This window comes from Delphinapterus leucas, chromosome 2 (genome assembly GCF_059928025.1).
Source record: "Delphinapterus leucas isolate spDelLeu-1000000601 "Yukka" chromosome 2, BTC_Dleu_Yukka2, whole genome shotgun sequence".
In the NCBI taxonomy this organism is placed as follows: Eukaryota; Metazoa; Chordata; class Mammalia; order Artiodactyla; family Monodontidae; genus Delphinapterus; species Delphinapterus leucas.
Window position 1 is genome coordinate 132,452,949 of NC_143130.1, and position 19,334 is coordinate 132,472,282.

General features: G+C 43.4%; 1 protein-coding gene across 2 annotated transcripts in view; it reads right to left on the reverse strand.

The window, feature by feature from the left end:
* The window catches only part of TRIM9 (tripartite motif containing 9), a 112,971-nt gene extending 94,032 nt beyond the window's left edge, over nt 1–18,939 (reverse strand). For both annotated transcript variants that reach the window (XM_022570579.3, XM_022570576.3), the window contains exon 1: nt 17,101–18,939. In XM_022570579.3, coding sequence (XP_022426287.1) covers nt 17,101–17,922 — 822 coding nt within the window. In that variant the 5' untranslated portion in view covers nt 17,923–18,939. The remainder of the gene's footprint in view (nt 1–17,100) is intronic.
* Between the last annotated feature and the right edge of the window lie 395 nt (nt 18,940–19,334).

The window sequence follows — 19,334 nt, forward strand, 5'->3', positions numbered from 1 at the left end:
CTTACCCAAGTGCATGCAGTTAAATGGTAGAAAATCTAGGGTTTAAACCCAGGCAGTCTGCTTCAAGGTCCGTGTTCTTAACTCCTCCATTGTGTTGCCTGAATAATAGCAGACCCAGGAACAGAACACAGCTCTTCTGGCCCTATACTAACTTTTCTGGCCCAGTACCATGCAGGCACTTCCACTACAGCTTTATCATGAAAAGGCCTCTTCAGCTGGGCTCTAGTCCTTTGGTTCTAACTCCCGTTACAGCGCTTACTATAAAAGGGCTTAACCAGAGACTAGTTTTTACATTCCGCCATGCTCATTCTATTTCCTGTTTCTCCTATTTTATTGTCTGTTACCTGAATTCCTGCTGTGCAACTCAGATTCTTCTAGTTTATATATAGTTTTAAAATGCTTGCCATCATTTGCTCTCAGCCAACAAGGCATTGATGTGGCAACTTCACAATGGCATACATGGTCAACTGCTTTTAGGAGTGGGGAGGAAGGAGTCTCATGTTTCTGGTAGGTGACATGGTGGCCTCAATAGGGTATTTTAAGGTTTGAGGTAAGGTGATCATGAGCTGTCAGACTTTAGTCCTGGTCCTGAGTCTCAACTTCAACATGGATGAAGCCCTCCTAACCCAGTTATAATGATGATCACTGTTAAATCAAAGAAATAGTTCATGGTGGAAAAGACACTGATGCGACATCACATCTCATAGCACAGTTCACACAGCAAATCCTGTTCTAGCAACAACTGTTCCGTGACCTTTGTTTTAATACATTACAAGAACCAGTTCTTCTCAGAGGTGCTTGGGAGTTAAAATGGTCACACGCCATTATCTGTGTAACCATTATCCACTCCTCTTTCTGGGTACATAAAAGTGCTTTGTTTTTATGATCAAAATGGAAATCTCCCTCATTGTATGAGTTTCCCCAGTTGAGCAGCTGAATAAACCCGGAGCTCAGAGCTGGCTAAACAGCCAGTGGTCTCACGCTGCACCATCAGTATCCTGAACTTGATTCAACAACAGTAAGGTCCTCACTCAGCCCACACTAGGCCTTGGGGAAGTTACAGTGAGGACTGAGCTCTGAATACAGACCATCTAAATTCCTTAACATGGCTGGGAAGATTAAAGAACAGTAGGAACGTAGTGGGTTTAGAGACCACTGATAAATACGATTTAATCCCTGAAGAAAATCATGTGATACGAACAAATACTAAATGAAATTAATTTTCAAATCTAATATTTATGCAAATTTTATACCAATCCCTTCAGATATACTAACTATAGAATTTCTCTAAAAACACTGGGTTAATTTTTGATGGCTGTGTCTCACAATAATAACCTTCTATACATAGTTTTAGAAAACTTAATAACTGACCATAACCCAAAAGCCCTCATAACATGCAAATTAAATAATGTGAATTGTAAATTGATGACTTTGTTCTTATAAAAGTAAATATAAGACCTAAGGGAGTGAAATTGTAATATAATTGAACTATTTGGCTCCACTCAGAAGAGAGTAATTGACCAGTCTTGGCCAGCCTCCAAACTGGGTAATAATCTTCTACCTACTAATTCATTCCTTCCCAGTTTTGCAGATAAAATTTATAAATTATTCTTTAATTCCTGCCTTCAATGTAAGCAGAGCTTCCAGGTTCTACTAAAGAGCTGCCATATTTCATTTCAGTGGTGGCTATAAGTCAATGGATTCTGTGTTTGTATTTAGTTAAATCATTTTATGGCATGTTTCAAAAGAAAAGTGTCATGTGAGTTCATTTTTATACAACCCAGATATATACGTTGTAATCTTATTTTAACATTACAGGTGATCGGCCAAGTACATTACAGTAATCTTTTGCTGGGATCAGTGCCGGCCCTGCAGCTGCTACCCACGTGGTATGAGCTGAGGAGCTGTCAGCACTGGGACGTTCACTGGGAAGGAAGCCAGGGCTGGGAAAGTCAGTGTTAGGTTGGAGGCAGAGGGTGCACAGGCCAGATGGGCTGGGCAGAGAGACTCCCCGGAAGTTGCTATCAAGGGTCTGAAGCTAGATGAGCAGACTGGAAACACACTGGTCAGAGCAAGGCATGGAGATGGCTGGAAGGAAGGGACATACATTGAAACCAAAGCTGGGCCCGCAGACAGGTGAGCAGAAACCAGGAGATTCACAGGAGACCACAGTGGGAGCGGGAGGGGGGGAGGAGTAGAAAGGGGTGGTGGCCAGTAAGGTGCCAACAAAGCTGGCAAGCAGTGCACCAGAAGGGGGAGGGGAGCAACAGGAGACTCTTTCGCATCGTCTCATAAACTTCTTTTGTGCTTTTGGCCAGGGCAGGAGCCAATCAGGGGACAGCCATGCTGCAATGCAGCAGCTCTCCCTGCGAGAGGGACAAAGGAAAGCCTGTTGCCTACAAATTCTTCCTTTTCCAGCCTTTATGCTGAAATTCCTACCATTAGATCGATGCTTTGAGCAAAGGCACTGCATACTGAAGGCAAATGTTAAAAAAGGACTATCATTTATAATGAAGGAACATTATTCAATAGTATAGACATATATAATTTCCCCTTCAAGAGGGAACAACAAGGTTAAGGTAAACTTTGATAGTTGTAGTCATGGAGTGTGGGAAAAAAACTGTGATTATGCTTGTCTGGGGGCACGCGAAGGCCTCCAAAAGAGAGAAAAGGTGTTTCAATTGAGCTTCACACGCATGTGCGTGCAAACACACACACACAAACACACACATACACACAGAAGCAACTGAAAATAGGTCCTTGGTTGTTCAGAACAATTAATATAAGTTCTAAGAAATCAAAGGCATTTTTGGTAATACATACTGTACATAATTTACTGAAGTGCTCTGGGATTTATTTCTCTGACTGTTGAGGGGGTTGGGCAAATGATCCCGATTCTATCATTTTATAACTCTCAAATATAGGGGAAACGTCCACCACTTTGACACCCTGAAGTGACTTGTTTGAATACCACAATGGTAACCTGTAAGTAACAGGAACCGCAGAACCACTGGAACTTTATGATATTGTACTAAAGTGAACTCCATCACTAAAGTCGGGAGGAGTAGAACTTGAGGTAAAGAGGAGGCACAGCCATCACATTCAGGGATTTTGATAACGAAATTATTTCCTCCCCCCGCTTTTGGATTTCTCCATGTTTCCTATTTGTCATGAGCCAATCCTGGTAGAGCCTATCTGAGCTCTGCTTCAGAACTGGCTGATAGAGGTTACTGGGAAAGGAAGCAGCAGTAGGTCCTGGTAGGCCAGTCTTGACAAGTTTTTTCTCCCACTCATATCTGTGTCTGATTTTTTTCTTATTTCCTGTGTCTCTGAGAGATGAGAGGCTCACACCTCTGTTCCTTTCATTCAAAAAGTGAGTAAACTTCAGAATATATAAAGAATTCTTACAACTCAACGATAAAAGAGAAGTAACCCAATTTCAAAATGGGTAAAGGCTTTGAATAGACATTTCTCTAAAAAAGATATAAAGATAGCCAGTATATCTTTCCATGTTGGACATGGAAAGATGTCCAACATCACAGTCATTAGGGAATTGCAAATCAAAACCACAATGAGACGCCCATTCACATCAACTAGGATGGCTCTAGGCAAAAAACCAGGCAATTACAAGTGTTGGGGAGGATATGGAGAAATTGGAACCCTCATCCATTGCTGGTAGGAATGTAAGATGATGCAGCCTCTTTGGAAAACAAGAATCAAGGATATTCTCAATGCTGGAAGCATTAATTTTCTCTTTGGCTTGCTGTTTTTTTAAATTAATGTAAAATATTTGTGTGTTGACTTGCCAATTAATACCAATATTTATTAATATGTTTTTTAACCTACATAGCAGGACCTTACTGTCAAGTCAAACTTTTCCACAAAATTTCTATATACAGTGACCAGAGCAGCCATTCTTAGTTCACGTGGAAAGGTGTCATTTTTGAATGGTAAGGGAATGGTAGTTACACTCTGTACACTTGCTTATCATGCTTCGTGAAGCTATCCTGGAAATTCAGTGCTCATACAAGTTCCTATATTCCATATTTTTTGTTCTTTCAAGTAGAATGTAGAGAAAATTTTATTAAATTCTGAATAATATTTTAGTTCCACCAATGAATGGGAGATTTGCTTCCATAATGGCAGAAGGTAGCCAGGTAACACAAGTTGAATGTAAACATGGAGCTTCTTCACACGGCACTGACTGTGTGCTAAAAGCTGTTTATCGTATTTCCTTGCTGAGTCTGGGCCAGATGATTGATGGTCAATAAAATCAATAATAACTGCTTGTTAAAAGCACCACAGATTTATCTGTGCCATGTAAGATTTATTAGACTGGATGGAAGCCCAATATTACATTTGATTTTATGTGACTAATTCTCTTGGGATAACATTTCATAGACGTGGGGGTAGGGATGGCACAGCACAAGTGACACCATCTTCTCAAGTTCATGAATTGGTGTGTCTGGGTGATGGCATAAATACCCTCAGTAAGTAGCACATCTATAGTAAAATCAGCTGTTGATTATGTGCACTGATGAAAAGAAATTAAAGTACAGATGATCCAAACTGGTAGATTATGTTGTAAAGTCACTTCCCTTGGGCTTTGGGTGAGTTATAATTATAACTGAATCTGTGTATATCTGACCTTCTGAGCATTTGCTCCTTACAAAATCAAAAAGCCTGTCATGAAGACCTGCCTTAGGTAGAAACTGTTTAATCCCCCACGTTCACATTTACTTCTCTCTGCAACCGGCTTTGTTCAGAGACTAGATAATGTCTTAGACTGATATACAACACAGGTCAGAGCAGCACGGCCCTCTCGCAGGCTCTTCCTGGAGCGTGGCAGGGAGTGATAAGTGCTTGGTGTCAAACAGTTGCTTCTTAACATGCAAGCTGCAAGGAAAGTAAGAGTAAAGAGAGGATAAAGGAAAATCTCAGTCAGCTTCAATGAATAAATCAGCAGTAGATGAGGATGAACCATCTATGTGTACTGGCTAATGACAGAAGGTAGTTATTCCCATACCAAAGCACAAGGTTCAGCATTCTACTTCCCAAGCTAATTTTTTAAGGAACAGTTTCTTCTTTGATCAGAGCTACTAGGATAAAATGTGCAGTTCTGGTTCTATGCAAGGCTTATGAAAAACCATTTTATTTGGTTGTGCTTTAATCCATTCTTAAACAATAGGCTTTTCCAGGTCACATATTCCTTTCTATATTTATGGTAAAAGGCAGGTTAAGTCTTTTCCTGAACAGGAATACACATAATTTTTTTTTAACCATCTTGGCAAAAGGTGCAAGAAAAAACTGAAAGTAAACAGAATTAATAACTGCTTACAGGTTTGAATGCATTTTGATGTTTTCCAAGATAGACTTATAAATGTTTTAGATTTACAGAAATATACTTAAAATGCCAAAAAATCTACTTGTTCTTTTATATCATTTCTGCCTATAAATTTTAAGATGATTATTTTGTTAGAAGAGGACAATGAACCCCTGGCTGAGCTGATAGAACCTTACTGCCTATCTGTCGCTTGCTTGGTTCTGACAAGGCCGAGGTATCCAGCACACTTCCGATGATCTGGTCTATGGAACACTCAACGTACTTGTCTCTCCCTTCCCTCTACCCCCTATTTTGCTCTTTAAATTAATTTTGTCACAAGGGGACTTAGGAGACAAATGACTTTTAATTTCTCACTAATTTTAATACACGAGAACTAAAAGATCTCAGTTATGTCATTGAATTTGTAAGAACATAAAACTGTGCTTTGCAGTCATATGTTTCCTGGGATTATCAGAAGGTAGGACAGAAAAGCAGTTCGACACAGGAGCTCTGGAGTCAGCCTGGATTCAAACTCTGGCTCTGCCTCTTACAACCGGTAGGACTTTATAACCTTTAAAGTCCCAGTGCCTCAGTTTTCTCAGAGGAAAATATGTGAATTCTGGAGATTAAATGAGAAAGTGGCTAGAAAGGGCTTAGAACAGTGCCTTGCATGTAGTAAGTGCTCAATACATCTTTTTTAAAGAGAATAATTTATTTATTTATTATTTATTTTATTTTAGGCTGCATTGGGTCTTAGCTGCGGCACGCGGGCTCTTCATTGCGGCGTGCAGGCTTCTCTCTAGTTGTGGCCTGCAGGTTTTCTCTCTCTAGTCGTGGCACGCAGGTTCCAGAGCACGTGGGCTCTGTAGTTTGCGGCACGCAGGCTCTCTAGTTGAGGCGCAAGACCTCAGTAGTTGTGGCACGTGGGCTTAGTTGCCCCGCGGCATGTGGGATCTTAGCTCCCTGACCAGGGATCGAACCCATGTCCCCTGCATTGTAAGGCGGACTCTTTACCACGGGACCACCGGGGAAGTCCCAGTGTTCAGTACATTTTTAACAAAAAGTGTGAAATACAGGTTTTCAAGTCTAATTATTACAGTCAGGCTCGTATGAGAAACAAAATATTAGGATATGTTGCTAATCATTAATCTTTTTCGTACTGATTCTTCTTTTTATTAAACAAACCTTTTTAAAACATCTTCAGAGTGCAGAAATGGGGGAAAACAGAGATATATAAGAAAAGTCTATGACTGAGTTATCAGGGTCCAATGGGAGATTCTAAAATATGCAATTATAATACAGTGGGAGGATGTTCAGTGTTAGAACACAGAGATGGGAGCTCTGCGAGGGTTGGTGGGTGGGGCGCACAGAAGGTAGAACAGAGTTTGGGACCACACTGTGAACGGGCAGGGCACTGAAATGACCGGTTCTGTTCCAGACATGCAGGTACAAATGGGAGTTGAAGCCATGGGGTAGATGAGTCTCTAGAGACAGGTGTGTTGAGAACAGAAAAGTCAGTGATGTTTCTTTATTCGTGACTAGAAATTCAAGATGAGTTTTCTTGCTCTTTCAGCTTAAAATCAATCAGTCAAAATGAAGAAAACTCTTTCTACAGTTAAGGAAAAAAAGTGTCTGTAATTAAACCCAGCTGGGGTGGGAGTTCTGCTGGTGCAGGAGAGGCTCTGCTGGAACACAGAGCTGCACGCAGGTTCCCGGTGGGCGTGCTGCTCTGGGGCAAGGCTATTGAGGCTGGCTCCTGTGAGCTGGGCCTGGCAAGCTTAGTGGGGTGATTTGAAGGTCTAGTCTAAGAAAATGGTGGAGGGAGGCCTGGTGGACCGGGAGAGGGCTGGTGGGGAAGCTGGAAGGCCATGAAGGTCAAGAAGGAAGAGGTAACTTAGACAGGCAGGTGGGACTATGGCTGTATCTGCAACATAAACCAGAAAAGTTAAAAAGATGGCAAAGTCTGGGCCAAACAGAAGTGAAATGACAATTTCCCTGACAATGATGTCAAGTGCCTTCTGTGCATTCCGCTTGGGTTTTTCCTAGTAATCTTACTCTGAGATAGTTCTCAGTTTAAGACAGGGGCCCAGTTTCAGGTTAGGGATAAAACTGCTGTGAGAACACCCCAGGACAGTGGTTTTTGGCTTTGAGATGTTTTAGGGGATGAATTAGACATGCTGTTGACAAAACCTAGATGGTCTCTGATAATCTAGGTTCTCTGCTGATGGCCATTTTATAATAACTCCTTTTCCAAGGTTAAAAATTGATCCTGAATGTCAATATGAAAATATTAGAAAGGCTGGGATGTAACAGGCAAAGCACTACTCTTAACTTTCACACATTGTTCTGCTCTGTTGTTACAAGAGCAGCACCAGTTTTGACCTTTCAATATTGTCCTTTTGGGCTTCCCTGGTGGAGCAGTGGTTGAGAATCCGCCTATCGATGCAGGGGACATGGGTTCGTGCCCCGGTCTGGGAAGATCCCACATGCTGCTGGGAGAGGCTGGGCCCGTGAGCCATGGCCGCTGAGCCTGCGCGTCCGGAGCCTGTGCTCCGCAACGGGAGAGGCCACAACAGTGAGAGGCCCGCGTAGCGCAAAAAAAAAAAAAAAAAAAAAAAAAAAAAAAATTGTCCTTTTTTGCTTTATAGAATGTTTAAAACAATCTATTTCTATCACAATTTAATGAAAAACTCAATCGAGCCAGTCATTGGGCATCATGTATACAAAGTGTAAAAGTAGTCAGAAGTAGATCAAAGCAGTTATTTTTAATTATATTACATTAGGATTACTGATGTCCAAAATCATTTTTTAGTTATTTATGATAGAAAGAGAAGCAACATATATTAAATATATGTACATACATACTACAAAATTTATATAATTGCTTTACCTCTTTGTCTTTGACTTTAATATTTAAGGAACAATATAAATTTAACTTTTAATATTTTAGATTTAACACAAGATTTAAGGATAGGCTAATTAGGGACATTTATCCACAGGGTGGAGTTTTAGAGCAGTCTACTCTGCACACACAAGAAATTAAGAACACTGGCCTCCTTACTGACTTATTGGCCAGTCATTGCCTAGAATGATGTCTCCCAAACTTGTGTGGAAGCAAAGAGAGCCTCCACAACCTAAGTGTCCATCCACAGATGAATGGATAAAGAAAATGTGGTATATATATATATATACACACACACACCCCTACACACACACATGCAATGGAATATTATTCAGTCATAAAAAGAAGGAAATCCTGCCATTTGTGGCAATATGGATGGACCTCAAAGGTATTATGCTAAGTAAAGTAAGTCAGACAGAGAAAGACAAATACTGTATGTTCTCACTTTATATGTGGAATCTAAAAAATCTGAACCCAAAGAAGTAGAGAGTAGAATGGTGGTTGCCAGGGGCTGGGGGTGGGGGGAAGTGGAGAGATGTTGGCTAAAGGGTACAAATGTCCAGCTATAGGATAAACGTTATGGGGATTTAACGTACAGCATGGTGACTATAATTCAAAATGCTGTATTATATACTTGAAAGTTAAAAAAAGAATGATAATTATGCGAGGGGATGGACGTGTTAACTAATCTTACTGTGGTAATCATTTTACAGTATATACAGGTATCAACTCATCATGTTGTACACCTTAAATTTATATATACATCAATAACGTCTCAATAAAGCTGAAAAAAAAGGAAACGAACAAACAGAAAAGAGTTTCCAAAGTCAAATAAGTTTGGAAAATTCTAGGTTGAACCAAGCAGGTTTCTTTGTTTCAGGATCTATCGGTATATGGATATAACAATGCAGAATGTGGATCACCAAGAGCATGTGTAGAGTAGAGAGTCTCAAACTTTTTTAATTATGGAAACTTTGAGGGAATACACTTAAAAAAATTCCCACCTAGAGAATGGGTCAAAACAACATGCATGTCTTCAGAAGTTTCTTGCCTTTGAAAACAAACAAAATTGATTTTGGGCAGAAGTTTGATTTCAGAACCTCCCTGTCCAGCCTGTTGGTCTTAACCATAACATAACCATATATGCCAAGTAATTTAGAATTGGTTAAAAAAAAATCCCTGAGGCTTCTTTGTAAGCAATCTCTCAATAAGAATAGAGGAGACTAGCCAAAAACTAGTGAAGGTTACACAGTGGTCAACGAGTAGACAGAGTTAGATTAAATATTATATAATTTCTGCTTCATTGAATCAAAACTGCTTTTTTTGTATTTATGGCATCAGAATGCAGCCTTCCAACTATAGTATTCTAGAGATAATACTTAAAATGAATAAGAATTAGTATCTTCAGATACAAATGTTTATACGTGCTAAATCTCGGTTGAAAGTGACAGAAAACCAATACAAACTAGCCAAAGAGAAAAAGGAGGGGGAGGTTTGCTGACTCACTTAACTGCAAAGGCAGGAGGGGGTAGAAAGGGGTTATGAAGGGTTCCAGGGACTCAACAGTGTTCTCAGAAGTCTCTGTTTCTTACCTCTGTAACTCTGGGGATTGCCTTACTTTCTTCTACTAATGTAAGAGGAAGAGGAAGAGTCAGGGACACAGACACCTCTGGCTTTTATTCTAGCTGCAACAAGCCCAGAGGAAAGCAATGCTCTTCTGTCCCTGATTCAGTATCTATAAACCTCAGAAGAGGACTCTGATTGGATTGGCTTGCTTCATGTGCTCATTTTTTGAATTAATCACTTTGGCCAGTGGGATAGGGTGTGACGCTTGGTCAGGCCTATGTCACATGCCCTCCCACTTGGCCAGGTAAGGCAGAGCACTGGATTGGCAGCCCACCAGAATCACAAGGACTGAGCAGAGGCAGGAATGTGGTGGTGTGGGGAAGCACTTAACTAAGTAAGAAGAATACTGCCGTTATGAGACCAAAACATAAACAACACAAAACACTAAACTCTATGGTTGCTATACACTCTTTTCTTCTAACAAATAGATGGAATTACTGAAATGAAACTATATGATTCCCCCCACTCCCAACCCAATCACATACTTTTCAAGAGGCACCTGAAGTTAGTGCAAAATTGTGTTTTGGCACCTTCTGTCCTCCTTCCTTCACTCATACACAAGCCAAGTGAGGGATCACTTTGCTCTTAGGTGGCCACATTTACCATAATATATAATAGCAGTAGGAATAACCACACAAACTGCTTGGTGGTGGAGCATTACTGGGGAGAGGAAGCACTGAGCTATAGCTATGAGTGTTCTCTACCCTTTTCTGTCTTCTTTTTCTTCATCAACTCTGTTTCTCCACTTTTTTTTTTTTACGCGCAGGCTCAGTGGCCATGGCTCACGGGCCTAGCCGCTCCGTGGCATGTGGAATCTTCCCGGACTGGGGCACGAACCCGTGTCCCCTGCATCAGCCGGCGGACTCTCAACCACTGCGCCACCAGGGAAGCCCCTGTTGCTCCACTTTTGAAGCATCTCAAGAAATTAGTGCTGTATTTAAAATGCAGAAGATCCAGGGAGAGCAAAAAGGCTTTCTTCTGCACTCAGAATGGTTTCCTCTTAGACTGTACAAGAGGCGCCGGTCAGTGCCTCCCTGTCCCTGCTGCTCACAAAGGCATTCTGCCCTGGGCTTTCCTCCAGCTGAACAGTGAAACCAGGAGCCAGGTTTGTATCAAGTGTCTGTTCATTAGGGCCAGGACTAGGGTGAGGGGAGTAAGGCACTCTCCTTGATGCAGAATTTAAAAGGGTGCCAAAAAACCTCAGTAGTCGACACTAATATTTTAATGGAATGTTTTTAAAAATAAAAATGAATGCCCCAAAATACATGATGAACAGAAGAGCAAAATCTTAAACAAAGATAGGATCAATAGTACTGATTTTCCCTTCAGACTCAGGCTCCAATATGGCTTAGCATGGCACTGTTACTGATCAACATTTAAAATGTTGATATTCTGCTCATCATGGAGCTTTTGTATTCATCTTTGTTTTTTAAGATATTGCCTTACAATATTTTTTATCCTGATTACTGAGTTTTTGGTACCCCCTTATGTTTTTCACCCAAGGTGAGTGCCTCACTTGTCTCACCCAAGTCTTCTGCATACACCTCACTAAAGGGGTAGGCTTGTGACCTAGGCAGTCATCAGTAGACCCCTGACTCAAGTTGGGCCAATCACATTCTTTCTCTAAACTTCAAAATGTGGCCTAAGAGACACAGAGACAGTAGTTAGATGAGAGTGGATACTTGAACAGAAATGTCATGCTGCACTGGGGCTGGAGGAGTCATGTCAGGCCTCGTGCAGCCCAAGGAAGCCCATCCAGAGACAGAAGCAGGCATGAGAGAGTTAGGCATATGCCAGACTGTATTATTTGTTCAAAATATTCTCTTCCTCCTCTACAAGGCTCTTCTCGGTGCCTTTCTCTGTTGGAAGAGTGAATTTCCTGTAGAACCGATGTCAGTCTTGGTCACATGGTTTGTTTTAGCCAATGGAATGTAAGCAGAAGAGACATGCAATGTCTGAGTGGAAACTTTATGTGCTATTGAGTGGTTCTGCTCTACTCCCTTCTCTCTGCCCTAAGGTTGGTGTGTTCCAAACATGCTCTTTCAGCCTAAGTTCAAGAATAAGGAGGATGTGGAGAAGGGCCAGAGCTGACTTTCAGTGGGTATTATTGTAAGAAATTATATGATATTGTTGTAATTCATTGAGAATTTACAAAATTAATTTTTTAATTAAAAATTATTCTTTTGTTTTTTAAAACAAAAAAATTGTTTGTTACTGCAGCATAACTTAGTCCAAGCTGACTGATACACAGAAGTGAATTTAATCTCTAGATTTCCAGTTCCAGTCTCCCTGTGAGTTGATCTTATTTCCCATGAAATCCTCTGAGATCCCCTAAGTGGGTTTCTGTTCCTTACTACCAACAATCTCTGATAAAACTGATAAAAAGCAATATTATTTAGAACTATTTTTTTCTTAACCATTTATCATACAATAGGTTCTAGCTTCCTCTGTGCCAAGACTAAGTTATACGAATACACACACTTTGAAAGGTGCTTAGGTGAGAGAAGTGCAATTTATTGTACTCATGGTAAGGATAATTTTTGCCTGTGCATTATATTTATTACTCAATGACAGATGGCTGTGACAGTTTTCTCTAATTTTATGAAAACTGTGAGTTGATCTGAAATTCCAGTTAATAGCATCTTTTCATGGTATATACAGGAAGAAAAATTTCTGCTGCTTCAAAAGTGATAATATCTTCAAAACTGAATCATATCAGTTATCATTTTAGCTTTGTAATTGAAAAACAAAATACCTTTGTTTAATATACAAATAAGGGCTTCCCTGGTGGCGCAGTGGTTGAGAGTCCGCCTGCTGATACAGGGGACGTGGGTTCATGCCCCGGTCCAGGAAGATCCCACATGCCACGGAGCGGCTAGGCCCGTGAGCCATGGCCGCTGAGCCTGCGTGTCCAGAGCCTGTGCTCCGCAATGGGAGAGGCCACAACAGTGAGAGGCCTGCGTACCGCAAAAAAACAAAAAACCAAAAAAAACAAAAAAATCTTTGTGTGTGTCCTTGTTCCTTGGGGTTAATTCAACTGACTATTCTCCGAGGACGCATGAGGATCTGGCTCACTCTTTTAGGCCACCTTTAAGAGTAGCCTTTGTATGGCACCTTGTGCTCTGTAAGGAGCAAGCAAATTATCCCAAATTGGGGGATGAGATTTTTATGCAGTAACTGTTGACTAGTGAGACAATAACTTCCGTTTTATGCAAAAACTTTCTATTTTGCCAAACTGAAATTAGTAAGTTATAAACATCTAAATTACTTTTTCAAAATATTTTCACAAATATAGTTTTAGGTGCTTTACATCCTGTGTGTAGGAAGCACAGAGAGGTTATAGACTTGCTTAAAATTACCAGCGAGTAAGTGGCAGCATCAGGTCTGGAACCCAGAACCTCATCTAGTTCTTTCTATTTCTGCCTCAGCACAAAGAGGATCAATTCATTCTTCTGTAACATTCTCCTTAATACCTGTAAGAATATTTACAGTGCTCACAGAACGTTCTGATTATACTAAAAGTAAATTTTTAAGAAGTTAAAAACATGAACATATGTTACCTGTTACATTTACCATACAGACATCTAGATTATATTGTATTTACTGCTGATATATATTACATATATTATAATATATGTAATATATCATAATAATATATATAATAATATAATATATAATTATAATGTAATATATATATTTATATATATATAAAACTGAACACCACTTTGGTTACATGAAATAACACATTTAGTACAAAAATTTTTGATGAGATGCCACCATACTACAAAGCAGGTATTTTTTCCAGAAGGCTTTGAAGGTGAAACCATAATAACTGATGATTTATTTTAAAATGTTTAACTTGCAAATCTTTGTTTAAAAAAAAGAAGGTAATAGAGAAATAACATTTGAGACAAGATTCAGAATGAATAGTCAGTGTTTAGAGTACAAAGGAAAAGAAAATTCTTGCTCAACAGTACAAACACAAAGGAACGGTTACAAATGTATTACTGATTCAGTGATTGATAAAATACACCAAGAATTCAAGGATAATGTTAGATTTAGAAATATGAATTGCCAAAATTACAAGGTAATAATAATGTTTCCAATTGCCTATATGAAAATGTCTACAAAATCTTTTTTTGTGTGAGTAGCAATTCTTTATACCAACCCAAGTTTGATAAGGAATAGAGCAAGTGCTGATACTAAATAAAAAGTGTCACCAGATATTTGCCCTATAAGGCCACTTCCTGCATTATTTTTCATGGATTTTGAAGGCCATCTATATCTGAAACGTATTTTAGTCAATTGACAACTAATGAATTTCAACTAGTTGTTTTTAATACCATTTAAAAGATAAACTTCAGCCATTTTGTCTTAAATGTGTAAGATGATGACTTTCTGAGGGAAACAGTTATTTACAGGGTTTTCTTTATCACTGGAAATGACTAAATATTAATGAAAACTTTCAGGTCTGGTGATAACTTGTGTGGATAACTAACTGCCCAACTTTGGGAGAACTACTTAGTGTAATTCTTTGCTCTCCTATGTTTTGAAGGACATAGAAACTCTGGCCCATAAGCTTTTTGTGAGGATGGAAGATAGACATAGGAGAAAATCGCACATTATCACATTACCTTACTAAGGAGATAAGGTGGGGGAATAATGTTTGTTGTTCATCTAACAGATGATAAGTAAATGTTAAAATCCGTCATCCTTCTGCCTTATATTTATTGGCAGTTTAATAATCTTGATATTGACTGAACAAAAATATAACTATTTACTCTTTTGAAAAAATGTGCAAAAGGTCAGAGAAGAAATGGTCTTTTTAAAAAATGAACCAATATTCCCTTCCTAGCCTACTTATGTCATGTCTGAAGGGCTTTACGTTATTCTTTTTTAGCAGACATCCAAATTTCAACCCTGTCCACACCACAGTGTCTACTCACAATGTCCATTACCGTTAAAACAAATGGTTTAACATTTCAAATCTACACGGGGCTTGGCGGAGATTTAAAGGCTGCCTTTGGTCTTAATGGATAAAGTATAGGCTCTTCTTCATAGAAGAATAATGCAGTGGTTTGACCATCCTAATTAGCATGTGCCTCTAAGTTCTTTTTCCAGACAGGTGATTAGTTTCTTAGTTCCAAGGAGAGTTTTGTAGGGCAATTTAACATAGGCTATAGTTAGCAGTTTAAGAGTGAAATCATAATATGAAGAAAAAATTGGCCATGAACTAAAGTTCTGAAAACTTTCAAAATTAAACATCATTTAAACAAATTGAAGTGTTTAAAAAATAGTGGCATGTACCTAGGAGGGGAGCTCAAATTTGTGCTGAATTAAGTCTCTCCATCAGTACTAATACAGTTTAATAGACTATATGTGAGAACATAAATGACTGTAAACATGGATCCCATTTAGTATTGAGTTGAGCTCCCAGATTGCTGAATATGGTGATGTTTTACTTTATTTTATTTTTTCTTGCTGCAAATAAAATATCAATGTTCTCCTCCTTAACCCCAAGGCCTCTCTCAAAGGCTAGCCTTTCTAGTCTCCAAGGAATTCCAGGAAACCCTGAGTGGGGCAGAGCTGATGCCTGAACACCATCTCTACTGCCCTGCCTCATCCTGGGGCTTGCAACTCAATGATGTGAAGAAAACCTCCCTACGAGAGTCCTGAACCCCTGCCTTGCCCTTTGCACACCCAACTAAGTCGATTATTTAAAAAGTAAAAGTCCAATTTATGTACATCTCCTCAAGAGTGGTTCCCTTCCTTCTAAGCAGTGTGGGCAATAACATTATAAAGATCTCTTTCCTCAGGAAGCTTATTTTGTGTGTGTATGTTGGGGGGGGGCAATAGATAAATACAAAAGTAACATGATAGTTAAAATATATAGCATCCCAGTTAGTGGTAAGTACTACTGAGGAAAATAAAGCGGGGAGGGAACCAAGGGGTTCAGAAAGGTCTCACTGCAAGGGTGACATCTGAGTAATGATCTGAAGGAGGCAAGAGAGTGAGCTGTTCAGATGCAGGCTGAAGGAACATCAAATGCAAAGGCCCCGGGTTCAGAAGGGGCCTGGTGTTGGTGGAGGAACAGCAAGAGGGACTGCGTGGCTGAAGCAGAGGGAATGGGAGGAAATGAGGGCGATGAGGCCAAGTGGGAACAGGTCATGTGAAGTCCTGGTGGACTACCCTAAGGACCATCTAAGAAACGCGGGGGGCAATTGGAGGATTTTGAACAGAGGAGTGGCATCACCTAACAAGTCGTTAAAGGCCCTGTTCTGGAGGCTAGCTTTGGCGGAGGTACCATCAAATGACATCAGAAAGATAAATTTGGTAACAGGTGTCCCCAAATTTTCACAGACAACTACTGACTGTGAGGAAAAGGGTTGGACTCTGGACAAATGGGTGTGTGGGTGATCGATAGGAGGGGGTTACCCTGGGAGACTGGGAGATGCACCTGCCTAGCTTTCAGGCCGCGACCGCGCAGAAACCTCCAGTCCTGCTACTCCAGCCCAGATCCCCTCCGCGAGGGTCAGGGCCGCAGCCTTCAGGCCGTGTTGCCATGGCGACTACAGGATTTTCTTTTTTCTTTCTTTTTTTTTTTTCTCCACCCCACTCCACATTCGCACACCTCTGTGCAAAAAGCACCCGGACCCGCATCCTTACTGCGCTGCCGCTGGGCTTGGGCCAGCGCCGACTTATCAGCATTCAGCTCGCGGCGTGTTCCCCGCCCCCTCTGCGAATCCAGGCTCCAGCCTATCCAGCAGCTCCAGCACCCAGCGGTCCGCGCCGCCCAGCCGCGCCCACCTCCTCACCGGGGACCACGGCCGGAGCCCCACAACCGGCTCTGCCCTGGAGCTTCCCTGGCGGCCCTGAGCACAGTCGCGGATCGGCCCAGCTACTCATCGCCTTCCCGCACGCTGGTGGCCGCTGAGAGCTGCACGTCCGCGGCGGGGAGGGGGCGCCCTAAGCCTGGCTCGCAGGCAGCGTGCACCGGGAGACCCGCTCTACGCATCCCCGAAACAACTCTCTGGAGAGGTTCAACTCTCTGGAGAGGTTCAACTCCCCTGTGCGCAGTTTACGGTCCCCTGCGCTTCCTGCAATGCACCAGACGGGGGAAGCAGATATTGGAGCCACCTGCATTGCGCCCCAGTTGGGAGGCTCTGTGCGTAGAAGAGGGGGACCGTCTGCTGCAAAACCGGAGGATCGGAGGCGCGGGGAGTTAGGGGTGGGTTTTCTTAGGACTCACCTTGTGCAGTTTCCACATGGCTCCCAGAGCCTTGACTTCGTGGCTGGAGTGTTTGCCTTCCTCCAAGCACTGGTAGCACACGGGCATCTTGCACTGCACGCAGTACATGCTGTGGTTCTCCAGCTCGTGGTCTGTGCAGGTGGAGACCTTTCTCGGGCTCAGCCGCCGGCTCACGCGGCCCTGGGCCGGGGGCACCAGGCGGTGCTTGGCTAGGGGCCCCCGGGGCGGGTGGCAGCGCAGGCGGCACGGATCACAGTAGAAGACATCGCACTGTTCGCACATGACGGTGGCCTCCTTGGGTGCCTTCTCGCAAAGCTGGCACTTAAGGGCCGCCGCTTTGCTCTGCTGGTAGCGGTCAATTACCCCTTCCAGGACGCGGTTCTTGGGGAAGCCGCGGAGCCCCCGGTCATCCAGGATGAGGCTGCGGTGGCACTGGGGGCAGGTGATACAGGAGTTGCGGGGCACCGGGGCCAAGGCCGGTGACAGGTGTGTGGCCGGTGGCGGCATAGCCGGGGGGAACACACGTACGCCGTTGGGGGACTTCTGGCACGGGGTAGTGGGGGCGCTGGCGAACCCCCCGTAGGAGCCATAGCCGCTGTCCGCCTCGCTGTACAGGCTCATCTTGTCAAGGTCCAGATAATCATAGTCGGAGACCCCGGAGCCCGAGGCCCGTCGGCTCTGGGGCGACTCCGACTCCGGGGTCTGCACCAGGATGTTGCGGGCGCACGCCTGACATATATTGTGAGAGCAAGGCAGGATGATGGGCTCCCGATAGAAGGAGCCGCACACGGGGCATTTTAACTCTTCTTCCATCTCTTCCATGGGAACCTGGCTGGGAGCGAAGCAGCGGCGGCTGCAACTGGATCCTGAACTGACGAGGTGGCCGGCCGGCCTGTCGTGTCCAGCACCTTGGCCAGCAGCGGCGGCGGTGGCGTTGGCAGTGGCGCCTTCCCGCGTCGCTTAGGCGCCGACTCCCTGTGAGGCGCTCTCTCTGTGAGCCTCCGAACCGCGGCGCCGAGCGCCAACCCGGGACCGCCCCCTCCTGCCCCTCTAGTCCCGCCCCAGCCTGTAAGCAGCGGCTTATTGGACGGCGGGCGAGAGAGCAAAGCTCTCATTGGCCACACGCCCCGTCCTTCTCCTCTCCTCCGCAGGCCACGGGGGGTTTGGTGGAGGATTCTGAGGATGAGGGGAGTCTTCGTTTCGGGCTGCATAATCTCGGGAGGGGGCCGGCGTGCGGAGGCGAGGGGACCGGGAAGGAGGGATTAGGCGGGATGACTCATCCCTCGCCCCGCTTCCTTCCGACCTCCGGCTCAGTCGCCCAAGAGCGGGGCGTGAGAAACCCCTCCGCGCTGCGAGGGGGCTGGTAGAGGGGCTGGTTCCTGTCGCCGGCGTCTGCGTTTGGCTTGCAGCTGTAGTCTCCGCGCCGATCTCCGCTCGCCAGTGCTGCGCCGCGCGGGAGACCCCACCTTCTCCCGCTGCTGGCGCCTCACCCAGGCCTAGGTTTCTGTACCCGAGCCGGGCCATTCTCCCGCTCAGGAACTCGCGAAAGCCGGCCCCTGCGCTCCTGCATCCCGGGGGTCTGACGGCGCAGGCCTGGCAACAGCCTTCTTGCTTCTTTTTCTCCCTGTTCCTGGTGTCTAAAAGGGGATCGACAGTATCGATTTCCTAGTGTTGCTGTGAGATTTAAACTACGCGACCCACGTAAAGGCTCAATATATTAGTTAAAATCTATGCCCCCTTCATTTCACGCTTTCAATTCAGGCTTGGCCCAGAGGCTTCTTACCTTGCGGTGTGAACGTGTCTCTATATCCCCTCTTCATGTAAAAGAGCTTCTGTCCCCTCTTCAGTCCTCCTCCCCCCAAAGCTGTCCTCTCACCGGGGCTCTCAGCACCTGGCTGAGCTTTCACAAGGCCAGTAGAACCTTTGGTTCAGTTGAGGCAGGAATGGGTTGCTTATTTCTGAGTGCCCATAGTTTAGTAAACTAGCTCTGTAGGTGAATCACTGTGTCACTGTCGAGTCTCAGTGTGTGACTCCAAATAGCTTTATTCAATGTAATGTGGCCCGAGCATCTACCACAGCTTCCAGAATGATGGATTCTTTCTGTTTCTTCCAGTGAAGTGCGAGAGGTGATGGTGATGGTGGGGGCCTAGTTCTAGTGTTAGTCCTCATATATTAAGCTCCATTCTTCTCCCTCTCCCCAAACATCGCTGGAGATAATTGGTCCTGACCCTTGC